This window comes from Ictalurus furcatus, chromosome 29 (assembly GCF_023375685.1).
Source record: "Ictalurus furcatus strain D&B chromosome 29, Billie_1.0, whole genome shotgun sequence".
NCBI classification, from domain to species: Eukaryota; Metazoa; Chordata; class Actinopteri; order Siluriformes; family Ictaluridae; genus Ictalurus; species Ictalurus furcatus.
In genome coordinates this window covers 9421054-9440073 of record NC_071283.1, presented here as the reverse complement: position 1 = coordinate 9440073, position 19020 = coordinate 9421054, and the positions used below count along the sequence as shown (strand labels likewise).

Here is a 19020-nt window from a genome sequence, read left to right as displayed (position 1 = left end):
TTCATTTCTGCAAATGCAAAATCGTGAAATCATGGTAAAGAAGGATCTTTACTTTTTAGTTTAGAGTAAACTATAGCTTGTAGAACTGGGTAACATGGGGATAGCTTTTGGGTGGGCTGAGGAGAAAAACCATTGGAAACTAGCTCTTTTTATTATATTTATTACCCAGACCAGAATCACGCTAGCTATGAATACACTACATGGCCAAAGGTTTGTGAACACCTGAATCACTGACACCCATACGTGCTCGTTTTTGGATTTAGTCCCCTTTTGCTATTATTATATACTCTTCTGGAAAGGCTTTCAGCTAGATTTTAGACCCTGGCTGGAGGGATTTGACAATTCATCAACAAGTGAAAATGATCTCAGGTGAGGAGTCCTGGGACCCAATTAGTATTCCAGTTCATCCCAGAGGTGTGGAGTGGGGTTGAGGTCAGGGTGTCTGCACCGGATACTTGGGTTCTTCCAAACTATGTCTTCATGTACTTCACTTTGTGTACAGTCCTGCTGGTCCCTGTTCGGGTGCCAATTGTAAGGATCCGGCTAGATCCTCACGGGTTTCTCAGGAAAATTAATATAACTCAGCCGGACACAAAGTGAAAGTGCTGTTGTTCATTTATTACATTGAAGGATACCATAGGCTTACGCATGGTTACAGATCAGTCATTAGAAGATCAACCGAGTAAAACATCCTAAAAATGGTACCTTAACATGAGACTGTGTCAGCACACAATGTGGAGGTCACAGAGAGAGGGAGAGCAGGGTGGTGACCACGCCCCTTGACCCCACCTGACATCGTCATAGCCGATCATTACAATATGTGTATATATATATATATATATATATATATATATATATATATATATATATATATATATTTGTTATAGTCAGGTGTCCACAAACTTTTGCCCATATAGTGTATTCTCAGTGTGAGCACAGTACAACGGTACGTGGTTTGAGACCCAGCGTATATTTTACACCCCCCACGAGGTTGTGGTGTTTCACTACATCCTTCTCTTCTTTGTGTGGGAACCATTTTAAATGACGGGTATTGGCGGGAAAATTCGGAAAGGCGGGAAACTTGCGCGTGCTCATAGCGAGATGGGAGGAGCCTAAGCACAAGACGGCTGGGGGGGGGCTGTTTGCTGTTTATATATATATATATATATTTATTTATTTATATATGTATACACACTCACTATAAATGTACATTAAAAAAAATCAATATGTATAATAAATGTATTTTTTTAAAGACAAAGCAAATTCGCTCGCATAAACCCCTGCTGTATATTTATGTGTGTGTATTTCTGCCACGGTTATAACGCGACGAAACAAAACACAATTTTAACTAAACAAAGCACAGACAGAAGAGGTATTCAGGGATAAATAAAGGAAGTATTTACGTATTGTTATTTAATATCTGACAGTCCTAATTGAAGTGGTTGAGGTGTGGAGAGAAGAAGAGAAGGAGGGAAGTAGTTTTGAGGAGAAGGCGGAGGGAGAAAGAGCCGTAATTATGTGCGTGGCTGTGCGGGGAACATCATACATGCGCATTTGGCGGTATTTATGCAGCTGAATTAGCCATGGCGCTAGCGGACACTTACTGACTCTAGCGGCTCGTGTGGACGAAACATTTGATATTTTTTTTTAAAAAAAACAAAAACAAAAATTATATATCCATATATAAAAAAATATTATAAAGTGTAGTTTTTAAAAATACGGATGCGTGGAGGTTCACGCTGCGTAGATAAATAAACAAATAAAGTAAATAAATAATAAGAGAACCAGCACTCCGGAGGTTTTGTTGTGAGGCGTGTAGAAAAAGAGAACGCGGAGATTTCTGATATTCCGGCCTTCTCCGGAGCCGGGACCTGGAGTTAGTACACAAGCTGAAGAGAAGAAATGACGGTGAACTTGGACAAGGAGGCCTACTATCGCCGGATTAAACGACTGTACGGCAACTGGAAGGTAAAAAAAAAACCCCATTAAATATGGACGGAGGAAAATCCTGCTTTTTGACGTGATGCGATTGAGAGGCCTGCGTGTAGACCTCGGCGGTGATGTAGCTTTATTAAAGCGTTAAATTGAAGCCAGTTCGGCTGTTTGTGATGCACAGACATGTTCTGCTTATAAAATAATTCCTTCTTTTTTTGTTAAGAAAGCGCATTAATTTAGTTTAGCGGTGTAAGGCAGTTAGCGCCTTCGGCAGTCCGGATGCTAGCTAATCGTTTATTAGCCTGGTAGCTGCTATGTGCAGGTTTATTATTATTAATAATATTTGTGTGTTTGAGTCACTAAACCGTAAAAAAAAGCTAACTGGGGAGGGAGGAGAGTTAAGGATTTATTTTCTTTTGCTGATATATCCATAGTTAGTTAGCTGACTCCGTTTAAACGGTGGGGTTTTAGTTAATAGTTAGCACAGCTAGCCACGCGTCCGGTTCAGTAGCTAGCATCTTCCCTGTTGTAGAAAGTAGCTTAGCAGGCTTAGCTTGTTCACGTTTAAAGCCTTGTATTCGCCACCCTTTCTTCAATAAATGCTATGTGATGTTTAATTAAAATATTATTTGCTGCAGAGCTTCCAGATTTTCGCCCTTGTAGCTTTTCTGCCACCAGGAATGTTACTTAATAATTCTCAGGGTTTCTCTCTTTCCCTCCACCCTTCTGTCTGGTCTGTGTATTGTTTTCTTTACAGAAAGGTGAGGATGAGTTTGGGAAGGTGGATGCCATCGTGGTGTCTGTTGGAGTGGATGAGGAGATTGTGTATGCGAAGTCCACTGCCCTGGAGGTGGGTAAACTTCACTAGTGCTTTCATCCAGAGAGAGGCATGGAGATGCACCTGTCTTCTACCTGTTCAGTCTTCATGCAGGATGTAGCAAGAAAAGAGTTCTAGTCAGACACACACAGGTGCATCTAAAAAAAAAAAAAATATTGTGGGAGAAGGTAACTTTTTTCCTGTAACTTAATTCAAAAAGTTGAACTTTCATATATACTAGATTCATTACACAACATGAAATATTTCAAGCCTTTTTTTGTCTAAATGTAGATGATTACATCTCATGGAAGTCAAAAATAAAGTATTTCAGAATATTAGAATAAAGAATTTGTAATACAGAAATATTGACCTTCTGAAAAGTATGTTAATTTATGCACTCAATACTTGGCTGGGGCTTTAAACCTTTTGCACGAATTACTGCATCAATGCAGTGTGGCATGGAGGCACTGCTGAGGTGTTTGTTATGGAAGCCCAGGTTGCTTTGATAGCGGCCTTCAGCTCATCTGTATTGTTGGGTTTGGGGTGTCTCATAGATTCTCTATGGGGTTCGGGTCAGGTGAGTTGGCTGGCCAATTAAGCACAGTAATAGCATGGTCAGCAAACCAGTTACTAGTAGTTTTGGCACTGTGGGCAGGTGCCAAGTCCTGCTGGAAAAGGAAAGCAGCATCTCCATAAAGCTCGTCAGCAGAATGAAGTGCATTAAAATCTCCTGGTAGATGCTGCAGTGACTCTCGACTTGAGAAAACACAGTGGACCAACACCAGCAGATGACATGGCTCCCCAAATCATCACTGACTATGTAAACTTCACACTGGACTTACATCAACCTGGATTCTGTGCCTTTCCACTCTTCCTACAGACTCTGGGACCCTGATTTCCAAATAAAATGCAGCATTTACTTTCATCTTCCCCATGATTGTGGATGTGTGTATTGAACCAGGCTCAGGAAACCTTTGCAGGTGTTTTGAGTTAATTATCTGATTAGAGCTCTTCTCAGGTCATTATTTCTGTATTATAAATTCTTTATTCTTAAATTGATGTACTGGATTTTTTATTTCTGTGAGGCGTAAGCCATAATCAAGATTAAAATAAAGGCTTGAAATAATTCACTTTTTGTAATGAATGTAGAATATATGAAAGTTCCACTTTATAAAAAAAAATTTACGTGAAAAATGAACTTTTCCGCGATGTTCCAATTTTATGAGATGCACCTGTATGTATGGAGTGCTACAGATGACTCAATATTCATAGGCATGTGGATGACAAGAAAAGGTCGGGGGGGGGGGGGGAGTCATGGGCTAGACTCTTACTCATTTGTGGTAAAAGTGTTCAGTGAGTGAGTGCTAAGGGTTTATGACTGTTGAATGTATACAGTACTACTATGAGATAGTGTGTAGGCTATTGTTTGAGTTTTCTCTTTTTCTTTTTTTTCTTTTCTTTTTTTTTTTTTTTTAATCAGTTTTTTTTTTTTATTTTTTTTTTAAAAATGAATTTAAGTAAAGGTTTGCTCTCACACAGACATGGCTGTTTGGCTACGAGCTGACCGACACCATAATGGTGTTCTGTGAGACCAAGATCATTTTCTTGGCCAGCAAGAAGAAGCTGGATTTCCTCAAACAGGTATCCGTCACCAAAGGAAACGAGAACGCCAACGGGATCCCGCCCATCACACTCTTGGTTCGAGAAAAGGTAGAAGTGCTGCAAACCTCCTCGCTTGTTTTGTTTTGTCATGAGAGATTACACCCTACTGATTCGTGATGGCCTCGGGGATGTTCTGATAAGATTATCTTGTGCCAATCTAAAATTTGTGAAAATAATCACTTAATGTTTTATTGTTTTATTATTAGCATTGTAATTAGAATTGTACGTGTATTGAAAATGTGCTTACTATATATATATATATATATATATATATATATATATATATATATATATATATATATATATATATATATAAAAAATATAAAAATACACACACACAAATAAATTTTATATATATATCTAACAAAGATGCCGTATATGAACTCTGCTGTTATCAATCATGTTGGCAAATTTGGGGAAGTGGTAGCTCTGGGTTATTGATTGGAAGGTTCAAGCCCCAGCATTGCCACCTTGAGCAAGGCTCTTTAACCCTCTCTGCTCCAGGGGTGCCATATAATGGCTGACCCTGTGCTCTGACCTCAGCTTCCTGACAAGCTGGGATATGCAAAGACAAGGATTTCAGTGCTGCAACGTACATGTAACAGACTTCATTTAAGTTTAAATGCAGAATTATAATTTATTATTATTACTATTATTGCACCTTAGGACAATTTATTACAGCCAATCCACCTGTTTTTGGGAGGTGGAAGGAAACCCACGCAGTCATGGAGAGAATACTATTTATAGACTCCAGAACTGTTTGTGTTTGTCTGCAGTTTGTGCCCAACCAGTTATTTGTTACATTTTTACTCGGTGGCGATGTTGTATGTAAGGTGTAATATTTTATTAATTTCATCAGTGTTAAAGATCTCGCCTTCTCTTTGGTTGTCTCAGAATGAAAGTAACAAGGCTAACTTCGAGAAGATGATAGAAGCGATACGGGGCAGTAAAGCAGGGAAGTCTGTGGGTGTCTTTATCAAGGACAAGTTTCCCGGAGAGTACATGAAGAGCTGGAACGACATGCTTACCGCTGAGGGCCTGGAGAAGGTGAGAATGGTTATAAGGAGATCCAGAATTGACGAGTGATCATATGGCTATAAAGAAAACCGGGATTTTTATATTTAGAAGATCGTGCTCAAATATGTCTTATATATCTCGAGCTCAAATGTGGGTCTGTCTTAGGTGGACATCAGTGCAGTGGTGGCGTATACAATGGCAGTAAAGGAGGAAGGAGAGCTGACTCTGATGAAGAAAGCAGCCTCGATCACCAGTGATGTCTTCACAAAGTTTTTCAAGGAAAGGGTCATGGAGATTGTGGATGCAGATGAGGTGAGGAACATAGATTTGGGGTGTCTCTTTGACTTGTCACTGGGGCATTAGGGCGACGGCTTGTGTTCTACAGAGCCTGTTCATTCTGGATGTTAAACACTTCAAGGCCACGCTAGCTAGCTAACTGTGGATTAGGTCGCATGCATATTGGATCCGTTTTTATCTTTTTATTTTCCTTTTGTTAATCGTATATGCTCATTGTTTTAGTTTTGCACTGGATGTCCATTATGCAGCTTGTTCACGTGTTAACAGAAAGTGAAGCACAGCCGACTGGCAGAGTCGGTCGAGAAGGCGATCGAGGACAGGAAGTTCTTGGGTGGCGCCGATCCCTCGACTGTGGAGATGTGCTACCCTCCTATCATCCAGAGCGGCGGTAACTACAGCCTCAAATTCAGCGTGGTCAGGTGGGAATGTGATGCCAAGACATGCTCGCTTTTTAAATGTGCAGAAAAGTGTACAAAAGCAGCATTAAGTAAGGTTATGAAAAGACTTTCATAACTTTTGCTCTCTCTCTCTCTCTCTCTCTCTCTCTCTCACTCAGTGACAAGAATCACATGCATTTTGGCGCAATAACGTGCGCAATGGGCATCCGCTACAAGTCCTACTGCTCTAACCTGGTGCGTACGCTCATGGTGGACCCGCCACAGGAAATGCAGGACAACTATAACTTCCTCCTACAGGTGGAGGAGGAGCTACTCAAAGAGCTCAAGCATGGTGAGGGAGTAAAGTATGTATGTATGTGTGTGTATGTTCTGTGTGGAGGTTTTTATTTATTTTTTTATTTATTTATTTATTTATTTATTTATTTAAATTCATTAATTTTTCTCCTGCTTTCCTTTTCTTCCCTTTTGCCACATCTTATTCAGTAACCATGAAAGTTTTTTTATTTATTTATTTATTTATTTTTTACTAACTATATATTGTTTTTTTTTTTATTAAATATTTTTTTCTTATTTTCTTAGGGGTTAAGATCTGCGATGCCTACACTGCTGTCATGGAGTATGTCAAAAAGGAGAAACCGGACCTTGTCGGCAAGCTCACAAAGAACTTGGGGTAAGTTTACCACAAATACGCGCTCTCATAACCGCAGTCTCCAAAAGCATGTGCAGTTTTCAGTAGGTGTGTTTATGACGCAGCCATCCCTACACAGTCACTGCTATAAGATATTGCAGGTTCTTATTTGTAGACCAATTGCTGTGACCTTTTCATTTCTTAAAAAACTTTATTTTAATGCTAAATCAGGAAAATACCACTCTCAAAAGCCTAGTTTACAACATTCAGCTTAGACTCTGATTGATATCCGGTCTGTCTTATAACACACACACAACACACACTGTGTGTTTCAGGTTCGCCATGGGGATAGAGTTTAGGGAAGCCTCCCTGGTCCTGAATGCTAAAAACCAGTACAGATTAAAGAAAGGTAAGAATGCACACCAAAGGATTTGAGAAAGAATGCTAGGGTTGTTGTTTATTGAACAGACTTGTTTGTATAGATGACCAGGGCTACGGATGCACTTTTTCTAAAACTGTGTTTTGGCCTCGGATCTCTAAGGATCCTCTTGGGACTGAAGTTTGTAAAAGTGTGGCCCCCATTCATCAGAGTTGTGTACATTTCAGGGTATTCAGAAAAGCTTGAACATCACATGTATTTGATTTACACACCAGTAATTACAGTGAGGACTGCAAAAGACAAACCTTTTGGACCTTTGTTTCTTCTGTTTAAACTGTATTGAGCTGAAACTCTCAGGTTTTCGTTTTGTGCGCACCTTAAATGAAACGACTTTATTTTCAGCGATCATGTACCTCTAGGCAGCTTCACTACCATAAATATCGCCTTTAAGCTGGCTACTTTCCAGTGACTGATTGGAAAGAAATAATTAGATTTTCCTTTTATTGGCTTACTGTCGTAACATCTGCACAAATTAGGGTGTTTTTGCATGTACATTAGATGTCCTTTGGATGCATTGTATACAAGTGATATGTAAATTAGGGACCAGTGGGCAGGAACCGAAGCCGATGTCATGGGTTGTGCTCAAATCACCGCTCATTTCAATGCTGCACCCAATAGGTCTGTGAAACAGACGCAGGTTTGTCTAAGTGCCCGTTTCGATGCCACTTCAACATGTAGCGATTCTCTTGAAGTTCAGCAGTGAGCATTCAGTGTGCATTATATGTGCGTAGGCATGGTGTTGAGTGTGAGTCTGGGTTTTGCCGACATGCTGAACAGCGAGGGAAAGAAGGAGGAACAGAAGAAGTACGCCCTGTTCATCGGAGACTCTGTTCTGATCAACGAGGTAAGACGCGTAGACATGTCTGCACAATTTCAGCTTGCGCCTACTGTCTTCCGCGTAAAGCAGCTGGAGATGAGGAAATCCAGATAACTGATTGTGCATTTATGAATGCAAAATGCATCACGTGATTGGGTGTAAATGTGGTCTTTCTGATGATTTGTAGGAGGACCCAGCCATTGTTCTAACGCCAGTGAAAAAGAAGATCAAGAATGTTGGCATTTTCCTCAAGGTATGCACTACCTACGTTATGGAAATTTTTCACTGCGTACAAGGTGGTAACACCAAGAAGCATATATATATATATATGGATGGCCTGCAGTCTTACATTGCATATCTCTACATGTAGAATGATGATGAGGAGGATGAAGAGGAAGAAGAAAATAATGCCGACGAACTGCTGGGTAAAGGAGCTCGTGCTGCCCTGTTGACCGACAGGACCAGAGTGAGTGCCTTTTTATGTTGCTTATTCATCTGTATGTGTAGCAGTGTATAAATACATCTGTCAAGCAAAGAACTGACGCTTTTAATTCAATTGGTTAGAACGAGATGACTGCAGAAGAGAAGAGGCGAGCACATCAGAGGGAATTGGCCAATCAGATGAACGAAGAAGCCAAGAGGCGTCTAACGGAACAGAAGGGTGAACAGCAGGTCCAAAAGTAAGAGAAAATGTGGTTGTTATATTGATGAATAGTAAAATAAATAATACAGGTTTTTAAAAAGTAATTTAGAGTTAAATCTCTATCCACTCTACCCTAACATTAGGTTGTCTTTATGTATTCCATAGCAGTGTTGAACACTCCCAGTTTAACTTTTTTTTTATTATTATTTATTTATTTTTAAATTTATTTTTATATAGGGCCAGAAAGTCAAACGTGTCCTACAAGAACGTGTCCCAGATGCCTCGTGAGAAGGACATTCGGGACATGAAGCTCTATATCGACAAGAAGTACGAGACTGTCGTCATGCCGGTGTTTGGCATAGCGACACCCTTTCACATCGCCACCATTAAGGTAAAAAAAAAAAAGGGGGGCTTTTTGTTTTTCTCCCCACTGTACATTTAAAAACATGAAGTGGACAAAAGCTCCAGTTGATTTTCTCCCAATTATTTGGTTTTGTCCGTGATAACAATAAAAGCAAGTGCTTTTTGCACTAAATGATGCCAGTGTTCATAAGTCCATCATCAAAGAAGTGTTTGGGTTAACATTGTTCTTTTGTCTGATTAGCCGGTTCGTTATCTTTAGGTTAATGTATTATTCGTTCCGAAAGACATTATTGGTAATGTTAAGGATGTTAATATGATCAGTGTAGTAATATCATCAGAATATGCTCTGTTTGTGGTGGTGGTTTTTATGATTTTTGTGTAATTAAACACAGTCCTGCTACATCCTCACTTGGGTACCGTTAATTCTTGTTGGTACCAGTTTCCAGCAGAAATGCTTGGAACAATTTTCACTTGCCAAAAAATGTTTGTGCACTTTAAAAAAAATAATAATAATTTGTCTTTTATTTATTTGTGTGTAGAACATCAGTATGTCAGTGGAGGGAGACTACACCTACTTGAGGATAAACTTCTTCGTTCCTGGGAGCTCTCTGGGGAGGCATGAGGGCAACATCTTCCCCAACCCTGAGGCCACGTTTGTTAAAGAGATGTGAGCACTTTAAGTTCATCTTGTTTTTATATTAACATTAGTAAGGTACTGGTTGGGCTAAAGACACAATGTAAAACAGAAATCCGAATGTTTTTTTCTTCCGTAAAGTTATTTACTTGTATGTAATGGCAGCTGAACATTAAGTTTTTGCTTGATGGTGGTTGGGGGGTGGTGAGAGAGGAAGAAGGAACATCGTGTATTATTGGGTTCCCCCGAGTTTGTGTTTTTGGTGGTGTAGTCAGACGTTTTATAGGTGGATAAAATGTATGGAAGATTACAGAGGGGGTGAAAAAACATTCAATTTAAGACAATAGTGGTTTTGAATTGTGTACAGTGTGCTTTGGGGTAATAAAGGTAAAATATTCATTTCATGCTGTCTTGGTTAAGACAATGTGCAGTAGTGAGAACTGATTGGAAATGAAGAAACTGTTTTCAGGGCTGTATTCGTATAGTTTGAAATGTTTCTACTTGAGCAACAACATACTATCTGACCAGTTTTTATTTTATCATGATGTTTGGCAAATTTTGATTTGTTGTTTTGCGTCCTCTCAGCACATACCGTGCATCAAACCTGAAGTCTCCTGGCGACACGTCGGTTCCCTCCACCAACCTGCAAAACGCCTTCCGTATAATCAAGGAGGTGCAGAAACGCTACAAGACGCGTGAGGCTGAGGAGAAGGAGAAAGAAGGCATCGTCAAGCAGGACTCGCTAGTTATCAACTTGAACCGCAGTAACCCTAAGCTCAAAGACCTTTACATCCGGCCCAATATCGCCCAAAAGAGGATGCAGGGCTCGTTGGAGGCGCACACCAATGGTGAGAGGGAGCATTTTCTTTCATTTTCCTACACTTTATTGGACATTCACCACAAGCCTGCCTATAATGACCCAAAACAAAACCAGTTCAGAGAATAAATATAGCCAGATCTGTGAATGTTTTGTGTGCCCAATTAAGTGTCAAAAAGAAAATACAGATGGATTTAGCTGACTAGCTAAAACAGCTTAACTGGCTAACTATATAAAGGCCCCTGTGAGAATAAATCGGGTGACATTGTTCAAGAAAGCAGCAAGAAAACGGACCAAAGCCAATCAAGTATCCATCCATGTTCCTCTTTTGTAATAAACGTTCGTTCCTTTTTTTGTTTTTTCATCCTTCATGCCTATACACTCTTTCTTCTGATTACTTTGTGGCTCTTGCTAGTGACAGTGTAGTTGGGCCTCTTTTCATGCCTAACATTGAGTCTTGATGGCGTTTATGTATTTGGGCATATATTTCTGGCCAAATACGGTCATACACCCTTGATGCAGCAATAACTGAATTAGTATTACAGGACTTTCAAAGTGAGCTCAGGATCGAACCTCATTCATCATTTTCCGTTTATTTAAAAAGAAATCCTGCACACTAAAGCATTAATCAATATGATGAGTGTTGTCAGTATGAAAATTACATTTATTGAGCTGTTATACAGAATCAGATAACTGGGATCGTCAGCTTAGGATGTTACATGTCTAAGAATTTGGTAGAATGGTGTTTTTGATGAGTACGGTTGTGCCAAATGAGACATAATGAGTCTAAACTCATGAACAAGTTCCAGTTTCTTGCCTACAGATTGTACCTACATGATATGCTGCTCTATAAGCTTTCGCTGTTGTAAAGGATAGGCACGTGCACATGCATAGTAATATGTCCCCTGTGGTGGATCACATTTTTAACATGTCTGCCTGTTCGCAGGTTTCCGTTTCACGTCAGTGCGTGGTGATAAAGTGGACATCCTGTACAACAACATCAAGCACGCCATATTCCAGCCATGTGATGGAGAAATGATCATCGTATTACATTTCCACCTCAAGGTGCACATCTGTATATGCTTATGTTCATGCAGGATAACTTCCATATAGTTTCCCAAGCATTAAACTAGTCAGTTAGAAAAGTAGCTAAAGTTTGGAGCAGTATATGGCCTGTGGTGTTTCTTTTTTTTTCCTTTTCTTTTTCTTCTCTTCTCAGTAGTCTCTCTATGCTCTATATAGAGAGCAGCATATTCTTTTATGAAATAGGTGTCTTTGGCTTCGAATTGAGGTCACAATTCTCACTCACTGATTCCTTGAGCTGTTTTGCAAGATTAAATTTTTACATTACTGTAGCAGCCCATGGTTGCTGAATGTTCCAAGTGGATGTTTTATGAATGCACACTTGTCTACAATTTGAGCTATTGATTTACTGCTCATTTGATGTACAGTAGCCTAAATCCCCTGCAAAAATAACTGTAATTTAATATTGTACAGTATCTCACAAAAGTGAGTATACCCCTCACATTTTTGTAAATCACTTAGGGGTGTACTCACTTTTGTTGCCAGCAGTTTAGACATTAATGTCTGTGTGTTGAGTTATTTTGAGGGGACAGCAAATTTACACTGTTACACAAGCTGTACACTCACTACTTTACATTGTAGCAAAGTGTCATTTCTTCAGTGTTGTCACATGAAAAGATAATCAAATATTTACAAATATGTGAGGGGTGTACTCACTCTTGTGAGATACTGTATTTTATACACAAGAGGCAAGAGCACACTGTCTTCCAGAAGGCTGCAGTAATAAGTGAAGCACTGAAAGGAAAATTCTGGGCAGGAAACCGAAAATGAATTTTTACTTATTTATTTTTAAAACCTTTTTTTAAAAATTTTTTGTGTAATTGTTAATATTAGACTTTTAATTCATTTCATGAATTTTATGAATCTGAATTGAAAAACTACATACCAATAAAATAACGTTTACTGAAATAAAATAAACTATATTAAATGATTCTTAATTCGGTTCTGTAACAAAGTTAACTATTTTTTTTAATCCAATTATCCAAATAATGTAACATTAACTATTATGATGTGCAAAACAGCAGTCAAGTAATGAACTTGGCAGCTCTAGGCTAGCATCTTGCAGATACAAAAAGTTTAAATATGCTACACAATCATTTTAATGAAAATGGGCAAAACACAGAATAGCAGAGGGCCTCTATTCTCTTGGTTGTTTTGCTGTATTCTGCATATTGAATGGTAGGTGATGTTTCAACCCTGTCGTGGAAAAGTGCTTCGGCACCGTACCCTCTTGACGTTTCTGCGGAAAAACCCTGCAGGTGGTAAACTTGATGTCCTTATCAGAAACTTTTAAGTATTTCCAAACCGACGACATGATCGCCAGTTTAGGGAAAGGCAGAAAACCCGTGAGGGCTTATTTAAAACCTCCACGTAAACAATGTTACATTTTCACAATATCCTAACAGGAAGTTATCAGCAAAAAATAATACAACTACATCAAAAGAAAACTAATAATAACAACAACAAAAAAAAATCTGTTTTTGGACTGCTTGATAGTGACTGAAAATCAATGTGTGGAGGTTAGATTGGTTGAGCTGTGGTTAAATACTGGCAAGAGATAGCCACTGCCTCTATAACATCTGATGATTGAACCAAGCATGAAAGAGAACCCCCAAAAAAAGAAGAAAGTTTAACAATCTTTTTCACATTTCCATTGTGATGTGTTTTTTTTTTTTTCTTTCTTTTTTTTTTTTTTTCTTTTTTTGGTCTCAGAACGCCATCATGTTTGGGAAGAAGCGCCACACAGATGTACAGTTCTACACAGAGGTGGGAGAGATCACCACAGACTTGGGCAAGCACCAGCACATGCACGACCGAGACGACCTGTACGCCGAGCAGATGGAGCGTGAAATGAGACACAAACTCAAGTCTGCCTTTAAGAACTTCATTGAGAAAGTGGAGACACTTACCAAGGAGGAGCTTGAGTTTGAGGTCCCTTTCCGAGATCTGGGGTGAGAGACTGTATAATTCATGAGTGGTGATAGCGGGTGGGGGTTCTGTTGTGTGTAACTTCGTATCAAGCTGGTTTCTTTTGTATGTCTGTGTGCAGGTTCCAGGGCGCCCCCTACAGAAGCACTTGTCTCCTACAGCCAACATCTAGTGCACTCTGCAACGTGACTGAGTGGGTGAGTGTGAAAGCACAAAACAAACCAGAGCATGTAACTGAATGGACACACCTTACACCAGGGTTATTCAGTTAGTTCTGGGTGGATGAACGATTACAAAAACAATAGCAGGTCCTGAATAATAAATTTTTATTTTTTTATTTTTTAAAAATCTTTTTCAATGGGCCTGTTTTTAATTATGTCCATAAAGAATAGGAGTGTAACGATACATTGTGGTGAATGAAGAAAATTGTCAGTCTCCTTTTTTTTTAATGTTTTATTTCTGAGTCATAAACAGTGCAAAACAATGTGCCTTTTTGTCTGTGCAAAAGAAAATAAATAACTATATCACCATACTACAGGTTCACTATATCTAATAAATAAATGCATAAATTCTGTCCAAATTTTGATTGAATAAGCAGAGTCTCTGACCCAGGAAAGACAATTGCTTGAAACATAACGAGAGCGTCATTTTAGCCGGAAATAGAGCGCCAAGTCGGCTAAAAGGTCCGGGCGCTGCAGATGGTGTCAATGCGTTGTTACACTTATAGTAAAGAACTTAAAATATTAACCTGTTGTCCTCCCCGGTCAGGACACAAAGCCACTTCTATGCTGCATGCATATGTATATATGTTTACCTATTTTATATATTAAACCATATCATTTATGTAGTTAGAAAAATGCCTTCATTTCCAAATAGTAATAATGAAGTGAGGCTCATAAACTCTTAGCTGTCCATTTTGCATTATTGGTGTTGATTTCATTATTATCTGAGGAAGGTTAATCACATTTATATGCTACTTCTCTGATCTATGGCTGTCAAGTTTGTTAGTGACCTTGGAAATGTTGGCTAAAGCTGATGGCCAAACTGATCATCTCAAATGGCCAATAAAATGTACAGAAGGGCTGGAATCTGTTCAGCAGGCCACTAATGGAGGCTTTCTCTGCGTTCCCCTCTCTAGCCTCCTTTCGTAGTGACGCTGGATGAAGTGGAACTTGTTCATTTTGAGCGTGTGCAGTTTCATCTAAAGAACTTTGACGTCGTCATAGTCTACAAAGACTACAACAAGAAAGTAACGATGATCAACGCAGTGCCTGTGAACTCTCTCGACCCGATTAAAGAGTGGCTGAAGTAGGTTCACTTTTACACTTGATGCCAATTGAAGCATTAATGTATGTTTTGTTTTTATTTGCTTTTAACCCTTTTGTCCTAAAATCTTTTATTAGTGCTTTCCACCAGATGGTGCCATAACACATCTGTGATTTCACATTACATTGTTTGTGTCCACTGTACAGGCTGTAACTACGTATTCATGCTGAATTAGGTTACAAACTTTTAGCAGCCGCCAAACAGTGATGTGTGGAGAGCTAGAGGTTGTGCCGACCATAATGTTAAAATTATGGGGACCATAAAGTTCCCATAGTTTATGCATACATCTTGCCTTCGCTTCTGTGAATAATCTCACCTGGATATTAGGATATAATACAGGATATTGTATAAGGATTTTATAATTATCTCTTGGTTATACCTAGTCCTACGGTAAACTAATACTTTACCTTCTTTCCAGCTCGTGCGACATCAAGTACACAGAAGGAGTTCAGTCACTGAACTGGACCAAGATCATGAAGACCATCGTTGATGACCCTGAGGGCTTCTTCGAACAGGGCGGCTGGTCCTTCCTTGACCCTGAGAGTGAGGTAAGTGAGAAGGAAATGTATTGGTTGTTCATAAGCAAGATAAAAATAAGTACTGTATAAATAAGCCCAGAAACAAGGTAAAGATTTGTTTAAAAAAATAAATAAATGAATAAAGTCTGAACAGCATTAGTATTAATGCAGTAGTATTAAGTCCTAATTATTGACATTTTGTAGACTTTATGGCCATGGTTCATGTACACAGAGCATAATTAAATGTAAAATCAAATCTGACCAGCAGAGTGCAGAGTTCACTGTGTTATAAGCTGAGATATTAGTTTTTAAAATTTGTCTTTTAACTTGTTAAGCAGTGCCAGGGTCCAAATATTTTGTCCATGTCTGCACTATTGCTTGTGAAATTAATGGTGTCTGATGTATGTGAACAGACATTTCTCCTGGCCTTCAAGAAACTCTCTTACAAACCAACAAGTTTTACGTATATTTGTATCTACTTTATAGCCAAACTCCCCAAAACTGTATGTTGGCTTTTGGATGGGTGCTCTTAAAAGTAAAGCTGGTATTAAGAACAGTGTGGTGGTGTGAGTAATTATGTTAAATACTGTAGAGAATTGTTTGTAACTTGGTAATAATGCTTGCAGGGAAGTGGTGGAGAGGAGGACTCAGAGTCTGAGATGGAAGATGAGACATTCAACCCTTCAGCTGATGAGGAGGAGGAGGAGGATGAGGACAGTGATGAAGATTACTCTTCAGAGACGGAAGACTCTGGAAATGGTAATACAAATCTTTTTTTGGTTACACTACTTGTATTGTTCTCCGCTTGATGTATTGCTTTGCTTGTATTTCCTCATTTGTAAGTAGCTTTGGATAAAAGTGTCTGCTAAATAAATGTAAATGTAATTTAAATGTAGTTTGAAGTGCCATTAAAGAAACTATGGAAATTAACCTGACCAGATAGGAAACATTTTAAAATGTGTTGAAATGGAAAAAAAAAAAAAATGGAAATAAGTTTCCCTTCTCATCACAAGATACATTTGTAGTGTTCATGTTTAGAATGCTATTCCGTACTGATTTATTTTAACCATAGTTTATACTATGGTCTGTCTGAATAATTTAATCTGATTGGCTGGAAAGTGTGTTGAAACTGTTATACACAGGTAGTTCCAGTCAATTTAATCGCAGTTCTAAATTAATGCGCTGCCTATAAACAACTGTAACCATAGTAACACAGGTACAGTTGCATGCAGTATTGAAATTCGTGGCATAGATGCAGGTAATTCACACATGCTATCTCTTTCTCTCTATACTATATTATAATTCACTCAGATATAATCTTATCGCTCTACTTTCTCTGTGTATGTTTTAGAGCGGGCAGAATTCAAGATCTAACGACCCGTATATAATTATTCATACACGTGTTTTATTTATATATATATATATTATATATATATATATATATATATATATATATTATTATATAAAAAATATGTATGTATACACACACACACACACTCTTTTCAGCTTTGCATGTGCAAATTATGATCCACATTTTGTTTGTTTTCTAGACTACAGCGCATCACTGGGCAGTGAAGAGGAAAGTGGCAAAGACTGGGATGAACTGGAGGAAGAGGCCAGAAAAGGTGAGTGTTTCACTCTTGGACATCTTCTGTAGAGCACTCAAGCTGCTGCTTCTCACCTTTTTTATTTATTTATTTTTGTTCTCTCTCTCTCTCTCTCTCTCTCTAGCTGACAGAGAGAGCCATTACGAGGACGATGAGAGTACAAACAGGAAAAGGAAGGGCCGGTCAACAGCTGCACCTCCCAGCAGCAAGAAGAAACGGCGGCGTTAGAACTCTACTTTCCATACACACTCACCCATACTGCCAAATCGTGGTTTCTTTAATTCTTCCTTCTCACTCTCTTGCTGTCTGTCACACGCACTGTAAATAAAGGTTTCTGCCCTTTAGTCGTGTTGGATAGTGAGTGTTGAAGAAATGATGCAGAGAGCAGAAAGACTCCATGCATATTTCTCACCTTTTTATTCCTGTTTGGCATTGCGTGTGTGTGTGTGTGTGCTTCAAGTGTGCGAGTTCATAAATGAGGTTTTCTTGTAAATTTCATCAAGCTTTTTTTTTGTGTTTTTTTTTGGTTAACTAGAGATAAATGGCTTTTTTTTCCTCCCCCCTCGCTTTGCCATGTGCTTTATTAGATTATTACTTCTGTTTCTGTCATTTTGTCCTTTCAGCTCTTGTTTCCTCATGTTTCATTCTTAAGGAACAGATTGAATATAAGTTTGTGTATAGATTCATTTTGATTCCTGAACTGCCCCCTATCATTTTTGGGGGTTGGGTTGTAAGGGGATAAGAGGGATGGACAAAGAGGTGGACACAGACAACCAATCTACAGACATGATGTGAACACTTTTTGTTATTACAATTTTCTTCATTCTGAATTGGTAGTCTTGTATTATTAAATAAAAATCTTCTTCCCCTTTTTTTAATAAAAATAAAATAAGTCTTAATATTTTGCTCTTTTGTTTTTATTTGAATTTGGGTTTGCTGATGTGCTTGCTGTGGAGTTCTTGATTTGTTTGGCTGTATACCTGCTCATCAGCCAATTGTGTCGCTGCAGCACAAGGTGTAAAATTCTGTGCATGCAGGACAAGAGCTTCAGTTAATACAAGGAGAACACAAAACACAGTCACTTACAATCTGCTCAAAGCAGACAAACAAAAGAATAACACAAAACAAAGACAAACATACTGTCACAAAAACACAGATAACCCACACTCAAACTGATTACAGGTAGCAAGTCTACTAAAGCTGACCAAAACCACTACTACCACATAGCAGTATCAACGTAACTGATAAAGACTGTTACAACACAGTTGAATTAAAGAAAGCTGATCTCAGTGACAGTAACCAACACAAAGCAAAGAACAAAAAACAGAACATAAAACGATAAAAACAAATCAAAGCAACCAAGCAGCACAACCAAACAACAAAACCAAACAGCAACATGGTTCCGTGAGTGAGGGGGAGGCGCTATACCGATATGACCACATCTCACTCAGCACGCCTTAATGCATGCAAAATTGAGGACGCGTGATCCGATGACATGATACTCACGATGGTACATACGAAAATCATGATAGCATCTTTAATAGTTGTGACGACGACAGCTTATATACTGTGGTAGGGAGAGAGCCCATTGGCCACGTAGTTAATAAGGGTGACGTTTTAACCACGACACACACCCCACTACACACAGTAACACCATGGTCAGCAAACCAGTTACTAGTAGTTTTGGCACTGTGGGCAGATGCAGAGTCCTGCTGGAAAAGGAAATCAGCATCTCCATAAAGCTCGTCAGCAGATGGAAGCATGAAGTGCTCTAAAATCTCATGGTAGATGCTGCATCGACTCTCCACTTGAGAAAACACGGTGGACCAACACCAGCAGATGACATGTCTCCCCAAATCATCACTGACTGTGGAAACTTCACACTGGACTTAAAGCAATGAGGATTCTGTGTCTCTCCACTCTTCCTCCAGACTCTGGGACCTTGATTTCCAAATGAAATGCAGCATTTACTTTCATCTTCCCCATGATTGTGGATGTGTGTACTGAACCAGACTGAGAGATTAAAGCATCAGGAAACCTTTACAGGGGTTTTGAGTTAATTATCTGATTAGAGCTTTTCTCAGGTCAAC

At 38.9% G+C, this 19020-nt stretch overlaps 1 protein-coding gene across 1 annotated transcript; it reads left to right on the top strand.

Annotated features, from left to right (window-relative positions):
* The first annotated feature begins 1446 nt into the window (after nucleotides 1-1446).
* On the top strand, nucleotides 1447-17829 carry supt16h (SPT16 homolog, facilitates chromatin remodeling subunit). Its single transcript, XM_053619379.1, has 24 exons — nucleotides 1447-1968; nucleotides 2693-2785; nucleotides 4292-4462; nucleotides 5309-5461; nucleotides 5597-5743; nucleotides 5996-6147; nucleotides 6285-6457; nucleotides 6706-6796; nucleotides 7090-7163; nucleotides 7925-8037; nucleotides 8198-8263; nucleotides 8381-8476; nucleotides 8575-8690; nucleotides 8891-9044; nucleotides 9556-9683; nucleotides 10236-10498; nucleotides 11414-11532; nucleotides 13264-13502; nucleotides 13601-13676; nucleotides 14618-14787; nucleotides 15224-15353; nucleotides 15950-16082; nucleotides 16874-16948; nucleotides 17055-17829. The coding sequence occupies exons 1-24, from the start codon at nucleotides 1903-1905 to the stop codon at nucleotides 17156-17158; spliced, it is 3102 nt and encodes a 1033-aa protein (XP_053475354.1). The 5' UTR covers nucleotides 1447-1902; the 3' UTR covers nucleotides 17159-17829.
* Nucleotides 17830-19020: the final 1191 nt, after the last annotated feature.

Bases quoted from the DNA above. Each gene is read 5' to 3' on its own strand.
- supt16h (XM_053619379.1), top strand. From the start codon at position 1,903: ATGACGGTGAACTTGGACAAGGAGGCCTACTATCGCCGGATTAAACGA. The intron at 5,744-5,995 runs GTGAGGAACATA...ACGTGTTAACAG, and splicing joins AGATTGTGGATGCAGATGAG to AAAGTGAAGCACAGCCGACT. The intron at 16,083-16,873 runs GTAATACAAATC...TTTGTTTTCTAG, and splicing joins GACGGAAGACTCTGGAAATG to ACTACAGCGCATCACTGGGC.